At 34.8% G+C, this 7,728-nt stretch overlaps 3 protein-coding genes across 3 annotated transcripts; all 3 read left to right on the top strand.

Annotated features, from left to right (window-relative positions):
• The first annotated feature begins 2,266 nt into the window (after nt 1-2,266).
• LOC114375651 lies at nt 2,267-3,026 on the top strand. The gene is made up of 2 exons (XM_028333496.1): nt 2,267-2,551; nt 2,709-3,026. The coding sequence occupies exons 1-2, from the start codon at nt 2,444-2,446 to the stop codon at nt 3,024-3,026; spliced, it is 426 nt and encodes a 141-aa protein (XP_028189297.1). The 5' UTR covers nt 2,267-2,443.
• A 1,053-nt stretch (nt 3,027-4,079) lies between these two features.
• On the top strand, nt 4,080-5,678 carry LOC114371573. The gene is made up of 3 exons (XM_028328974.1): nt 4,080-4,275; nt 4,763-4,891; nt 4,976-5,678. Exons 1-3 carry the CDS (start codon nt 4,122-4,124, stop codon nt 5,071-5,073), a joined length of 381 nt encoding a protein of 126 aa, XP_028184775.1. The 5' UTR covers nt 4,080-4,121; the 3' UTR covers nt 5,074-5,678.
• An 892-nt stretch (nt 5,679-6,570) lies between these two features.
• Nucleotides 6,571-7,372, top strand: LOC114371564. Its single transcript, XM_028328968.1, has 2 exons — nt 6,571-6,813; nt 6,968-7,372. The coding sequence occupies exons 1-2, from the start codon at nt 6,681-6,683 to the stop codon at nt 7,210-7,212; spliced, it is 378 nt and encodes a 125-aa protein (XP_028184769.1). The 5' UTR covers nt 6,571-6,680; the 3' UTR covers nt 7,213-7,372.
• The last annotated feature ends 356 nt before the right edge of the window (nt 7,373-7,728 follow it).

The following is a 7,728-nucleotide window of genomic DNA, read 5'->3' as shown; positions in this document are numbered from 1 at the left end:
TGAGTGGTCAAATCAGGGAAGAATTGAGGAGTCAGATTAAGGAAGAATTGAGGACTCAGCTAGAAGAGGAAAATAAAAGGACCTTGGAAAGAATGACTATGGCATTGAAAAAGGCTATTAAAGTAGAGTTGTCACATAAAGGATCCCCAGAGTCACTAATAATTCAGCCGAACATACAACAATTAGCCGCGCGTGTTAGCACTAAGGGAAGTAATGCTCAAAGCAATGCCCAGCCTTCACGGGAATCTGATGGTGATGTGACACGAAAGATGGGACTGTATGTGCAGCGTAAGGATGGTACACTAGGATTGGTGGCCATGGGGAAAATAATGGATGGGGATTCAGTGATACACACTGTGGGTTATGCAGATGATGTTGTAAGGGTAAGTGTGGATATAGTTATCGATCCTGACGCTGAGATCCCCTATGCCACCTCATATATTAAGTATGTGAAGCATGCCCTTCATACATTTGTAGCTTGGCCCACAGACCTTGTTAAACTTGTATTCGATGAGGTAACACCTTTGCTTTCAAATACATGAATTAAGACATTCGTACATTACACATCAAACACTGACTCACATTCATTTGCCATGTAGGATGAAGAAATTATTCCGCACAAAGTGGATGCACATGGAGATAAGCCGGCTAATGTGGACACAAATGATCCAATGCGTGGGCTGATAAAGTACAACTTTGATATTTACGACAAGCCAGTGGAATGCAAATTTGATGGGAGCAAATTTGGAATCGCAGATGCACCTCCATTGATATTCCTAACATATTCTGATGTTAGTGAAATAATAGCAGGAGACAAAAGTTTGAACATATCTGTACAACAATTATGGTTGATGTAAGTGAAATCCTTATTTTATTTGTTCGTCATTCATTGTATATGATGATCGACTCCAAAACTTTCAAATGATGACATTAGGTATATGCATGAGTGGACTGAAACCTTGGAGCAAGGTTCCAACTATGCATTCCTTGAGCCACAGTTGTTGGGGGTTTCAAAGGAGACATGTGGTGAATGCAAAGGATATCTTGAAAGATGGTTGAAGGAATCTGACCGAGAGGTGTACGTTGGACCTTACTTCCATCAGTAAGTCATGTTTAACAATAATACTTTAACCGATATTTGCCTCTATACGTATGTAATGTGCATCAGATGCAGGGCACATTGGCAGCTCCTACTTTTGTGTCCTAGGCAACATGTTGTTGTTTGGTTGTGTTCGTTGCGTAGGAAACCTGATATGCATATTAAAGCTGCAATTAATAGGTTAAATCTTAACATATTACTTTTTCCATGCCTTCTTTAATGGTCATCATTGAATATGTTTTCTTCTATACGCGTTGATATGCTTTTTTTAAACCAGTGTAATGACGAAATTAAAGACGAGTTTGTCTCCTGAAAGTAAGGCAGCTGCACCTAAGTGGATTGAAGTTAAGGTTAGTGATATGTCCCATGCGTTATTGTTGTCTACTGATAATCATTTAATTTTGTAATGTTTACGAGATTCAAATTGTTTCCATTGTAGAGTCACATTCAAACCGGATGTTATGAATGTGGATATTACGTGATGCATTGGATGTGGAACATCATAACCAGCGACATCAAGAGTGATTGGTCCATGGTATACATAAACTTGACTTTCTAAGAGTGTTCGATATCATTGAAACTGAAATTTGTTATTTGCAGTACTAACTTTTAAATAATTATACTTGTAGTGGTTTGGCGATGACACACCATTGGACAAGGAGAACATCACAACAATTCGAAAGAAATGGGCAAGATATTTTTTGAAGACTGCGTGTAAAAATGGCTAATGATGGGCTAGCGACTAATCTCTTTTGTTGTATTTCTGACACTTGGTTTTGTTATTTTTAGTGTGCACTTTTGAAATTTTTAGTGATGCTACTAATACAGTGACCAATGACAATTGCTATAATGCTCATGTGCTGAAACTTCACGGTCTTTTGTTTTTAGTATTAACTAGTCATTGACATCTGATATGATCTGCATTTCACTTGTGGAGTTCATTTGCTTATTAGTATATGTCCATGCATATATTTAAATTTGCTTATTTCAGATTCTCCTATGCTCAGCGTTTTGAAGGGATTTCATAGGATGAGGTACCTTGGTTATTGTACTGAATACTCATATCAGTTATTCATGTAGCATCTTGTTTGTGATAGATTGAATTGAATTTCCTATCTTATTATTGTTGTCTTCTATTGTGATTCTTGTATGATATCCTTATCTGCGTAATCAATTCTTGTCCAATAAAATTCATGTCTATAAATTTTATTTCCTATCCAAATTCCAATATCCTTCTATGTTCTCCTCATATCTTTAATATTGGTAGGTGTATTCTTTCATGGTTTTTCATAGCTATGCTCATGATAAGTTGCATGATTTGGTGGCATAGCCCTCGTAAGAAGTATGGGCGAAATTTTATTTTCATGTGGAAGTAATAGAAGGGCTGTGATTGCAACTTTGAGCATTCCCGAAAATGACATTCAGCGTTTTGAAGGGATTTCAGAAGTTGAGGTACCTTGGTTATTGTACTAAATAATAATATTGGTTATTTGGGTACCATCTTGTTGGCAATAGATTGAATTGAATTTCTATCTTGTTATTGTTGTCTTGTACTGTGTTTCTCCTATGATATCCTTATCTGCTGAATCAAGTCTTGTCCAATGAACAGGTTGTTACAAAATCACTTCAAGGTCTTTCCATTGAATCTGCCTTGGATCTGCAAAAACTTCTTAGAGTTGAAACATGCACATCACAAACAACTGCTTTGCAAAGGCTTGAAGCAAATCTTCCCCTTTTCCAAAGTCGAATGGGAGCATTGCTTTTCCTAATCTCTGCTTTACTTTCTCGAGGACTGGTATGTTTGGCTGCTTCAAGCTCTGCTATTTACTTCAGTTGCATTTTACAGTCTCTGAATTCACTGTCTTTCAAAGCAAGAGATATTGGGCTATTTCTTTCCCTCTATTTTCTTTTGCTGAAAATATGTTAAAGTCTATTTTCCTACTATCAATGAACTACTCGTGATTGAATCTGCAACCTCTTTTTGTGTAAATAGTAGAATTTCGCTGGATGCGTTGGATACTGTATTATTAACTTGATTGTGTTTTGTACTTCTAATTGCTCCTATAGGAACTTTCATGTGATGGAAAATAGTTGTGTATGACTGTTTTAAGAACAAGCAACCAAAACAATTTAAAAACAATGGCAGCGTGATGTAATTCTTTTTTGTGTTTTGGTTGTCTAGGTCTTTCGGATTACCGAGTGCAATGTATTTGAAATATGAATTTTAGTCTTTTGACATTTCTTCGAAATTAGCAGGAGCCCAATGACAGCCTAGCTAACTTATGTATTGTTGTGCCTTAAATTGGCTTAAAAATATTTTGCAGGGTTCCTTCATGCCATTCTCCACCCCTGCCCCTGAACCCCAATTCATGCTCCTTAATTGTTCAGGACCTACACAAGGGTCCTGCTCTCCTGGAGCTACCTGCACCCAAAGTGGTGCTTAATGATTTTTCTAAAGGACTGTCTTTCACCTTTCAGCTTCTCTTAAAAGATAATCTAAAAGATGTCCAGGTTTTTAGAGATAAATCCATAATAACTTGCTTGTCTATTACATCAAAAGTTATGAGAAACATATGTTAAATAATTTGCAGGTGTGTGTTTCTTGTTATGAAACTTGTTAGGCAGGAAGAAAGAGTGGTAAAAACAAGGAAAAAGGAAACAAAATTTAATATTCCCAAAAGGGGAATCCTCTCAGTTTCCATTTACTGTTTACACTATAGAAGTAATGAGAACTAGTTAAACTATAGATGCACCATCAGCAGAACAAGCAGTATTCTGTTGATATTTGAATTTGTCTCAACACCTCTCGCTCTCTCTCTCAACTTTATTTGATTTATGTTATAAATCTTTCTATCCTTCGACATAGTAGACTCATTGAATACAATATATTCAGACGATTCCTTGATATAGGATTATGGTATGAATGATTAGCCCCAGAAAACATTCTTTGTTTTGCTATTTAATATTATTTCAATTCATGTAGGGAAGCATGCATTAATTTCTTATAGATGAGATAGCAGCCATGCAGGCAGCCGCTCAGCCTGAATTGCCATACTTGAGGACATCTGGAATCATACTTGCTGGTGAAGATGATACAAGCAGTAAACTAAATGGCATAGTTGATGCCTCAATTTCTGAGTCAACGCCAAGTCATGCAAGTTTGGACATAGGCCAAGGTATCCTCCTTTACTGCTAAGTTGATTCATTATCTCAGCCTTTGCCCCGTCCTGAGTACAAGGTTTCCAAAAACTGAGTAGAACAAATGTGTTTTTATTTTAAACAATTTGCCTTTAGGCATAGTCATCTTTAATAAATAATATATATATATATATATATATATATATATATATATATATATATATATATATATATATATATATATATTATGGTAGTCTCACCACTGTTAGTCTATTTTCTTCATTGTTAAACAAAAAGAATACATAGTTCTTTCTTTTGAGAAAATTTAGAATTAATACATGAATTCCCTGTCAGTTGGGGGATTGTGCTTGCCTCATGCTTGACTAGACTTATACAAATCACTACTTGGAATTTCCAGCAAATCGTATGTGGGACTAATTTTTTGAAACAAAGTCTATCTAGCAACTTAAATCTTGTACAGGTAGATCCAAAAGTTTTTTAGTTGTTGATTTTGAAAACTTGCAGATTATAGCTTGCCGGCATCAGGTCAAACACCATCAACAGATGGAAGAGCTCAAATATCAATGTCCTGGCCAAACCATCTACCACAAAGTGGGCTATATGTGTTGTGGGGAGTGAATCTCATTACACAGTGTTGGTTGCTCTTGACCCCTTACAAAATTTAAATTTTAATTATGTTTTCCGCTTAAACGGGTTAACCCAAATTTTCTTATGCAGGGTCGAGAATTCAACGACGGTCAAACATAGACCCGTCGTTATCCACTGAGGTGACCAATACAACGACGGTCACCATTACAGTCGTCGTTACCGTATGATGAACGTAGTACAACGACGTTCTTTGGCCGCCCGACATTGACACCAACAAACTCAATGATGGTGGGACGTACACACAGTCGTTGAAAATGACGAAAACAAGGACAGCCTATCTTAATCACTGACGTTGATGTCATTACTACAACGACGACGTTTTCCCATGAACGACGTTGATTAGTAACCTACAACGACGGCATTTACGTATTAACGATGTTGATATGTTGAATACAACGGCAAAGTTTATGTCAACTGCGACATTGAAAGCTTAAGACAACGACGGATATTAATCAATACCCGTCGTTGCTTTCATGTTTACGACAACTGTCCTAAAGTGGGCCTGACGTTGCCATTTTTTATTACAACGACGAGTATGGGTGCACCGTCGTAATCGTTGTCGGGATACAACGACACCTGAAGCAAAGACGGTGCCTGGCCCAACGTAGAAATACCATTTCGACCAATGTAGATCCTTACATTTCTAGCAGTGTTTGCATAGTGGGTCAAGGGTGTCTGGTTTAGTTGGTTGAGCAAAGTATGTGAGTTATTTTAAATTCATTGAATTGTCTTCGATTCCTATGGATAAAAAATTATTTTGTACAATGAATATATAATGCAGGAAACATCTAGTTTGTATATTGATTTAATTTTAAAAAAGTATAAAAATTTAATGTAACCATGTGCATATATATATATATGAAAGAGAGTGTTGTTAATACTTTCATGTACATAGTAGGAAAAATATAGAAATCTAATATATTTAAAGAAATTGAATTTGAATAATAAATTAAGAAAGAGAAAAAATGTGAAAAAATAAAAAGAAAGATAATTAATGCAATAGGAAAAAATACTATTGTAAAAAGTGTATGGAAAATTCAATACATACATTTATAATTTATAATAAATTTTAATGAGTATTAAATAAATTATTAAATTCTTCAAAAAAAAAAGATTAAAGGGAGTGTATCGGGGTTGAGTCTAGTTGAAGAGACTAGTCTCCCATAACATGGTGAACTAAGGTTTGAATCCTTGTTGGAAGAGGTGTTCACATTTAGTGTCTAACCTTATCAGGATTGCATTTGAAGGAGGAGACTTGTAGGGAATAAAAAAACATTTATCTTTACATCGTAGAAAAAAAATAGTAAGTGACCTTATTGAAAAATCTATTCAAGAATCTATTTGGGTGAAAGACATTTGTGGATTCACAGACTCTTTAAAGATCCTTCCAAAGTCTGATTGTCATCCTCTGGACCTCAAAACAATATAGGAATAGATCCTGCTTCTCTATTTAACGTCTTTTATTATTGTTGTCATTGACTTTTTTTATTATCATGGCTAAAAAAGGTATAAAAAATGCCACTTTTTCTTTGGGAAAGCCGTATATTTCGCTACCTATCTTTTCCGTACATAAATTGTTAACAATTTCTCACTCCTAATTTAATTACCTTAATAATAATCATCTTATCTTGCTTCTTAAAATTAAATTTTATTAATCTCTTTCCTTCGTTGAGTACTTGATTCGAGGTTCTTTGTCTTGGACAATGATACATAAAGGCCAACACATGAGCACAACGTGAACCAAACCAAAAGTTATCCAAATACAAAGAGAAAGATGGAGAGTTCAATGAGACTTGGATACTTGATGACTGTATTTGCTATGTCAGGAAGCATCGTCCTTTTGTTTTATCAAGTCAATAAGCATTTGTGCAACAACTTCGTGAAGAAATTTGAGTTTGAAATTCGAGGTACATATATATTTATCTTGTAACTGTATGACCAATTCAATTTTTTTTGTTGGGCTGAATCATGATTTCATTCAATTCCCTTTGCATAGATTTGTTATATTTTAAATGCTTGGAGAAATTTAATCTAAATCATGTGATTTTCATTTGTTACAAGGCTCAATGAAACACCAAACAAAAAAGAAGGTGCAATTTGCAAAAGATGTGATGGAAATTCCAATGGAGGAGAAAAGTGATCGTATAAATGTAGCAAGGACTCAGCAGGTCATTGATAAGGTTTTGTTTATAGATGATGTTATGAAATCAAAACATGAACAGAAATTGAAAGATGCCATGCCTCCTAATAGGGCAATTCTATATAGAGGGATTATGAATGATAGGAAAGGGAGACTTGGTTTTTAATTAGCAGGTTGTGGATCCACAAATGAACATTATATATGTAGGGATCCATGTACTATTTAATGTTTTGAAATAATCTCATAAATAAGATGTTCATTGAGAGAGATATTGATTGTATTAAGCAAATTACTTTTTTTTCTATTTCTTTTTTCCTTTTTATAGAAATTGGGTTAGGAGCCGGTGGGATGGATTTGTAAAACAATTCCAATTAAGCCCCTTATTTTGTATAATGTGAATAAACTAGCTAATTTGGTTTAAAATATTAATTTCCAAAACAAATATCTTAATGTGGAAGCTATCAATATATTTTTTCCACATTATAGCTAACCAATTCAAATAAAAGGGAGATACATGTAGATGTTGCATCTATCATGTGTATTAGACAAATAGTCATATATGGTTGTATGCATATCAACATATGTTCTTGCTATAGAATTGGTTGGATACAAATTTCAGGTCTTTTTTTATGTGTACCGATTTTGGGTTTAAGTATTGTCGAGTAAGTATTATATGTCTCAA

This window comes from Glycine soja, chromosome 2 (genome assembly GCF_004193775.1).
Source record: "Glycine soja cultivar W05 chromosome 2, ASM419377v2, whole genome shotgun sequence".
Lineage (NCBI taxonomy): Eukaryota > Viridiplantae > Streptophyta > Magnoliopsida > Fabales > Fabaceae > Glycine > Glycine soja.
Note: the sequence above shows the minus strand (reverse complement) of the source record. Positions and strands in the feature narration are given on the sequence as shown.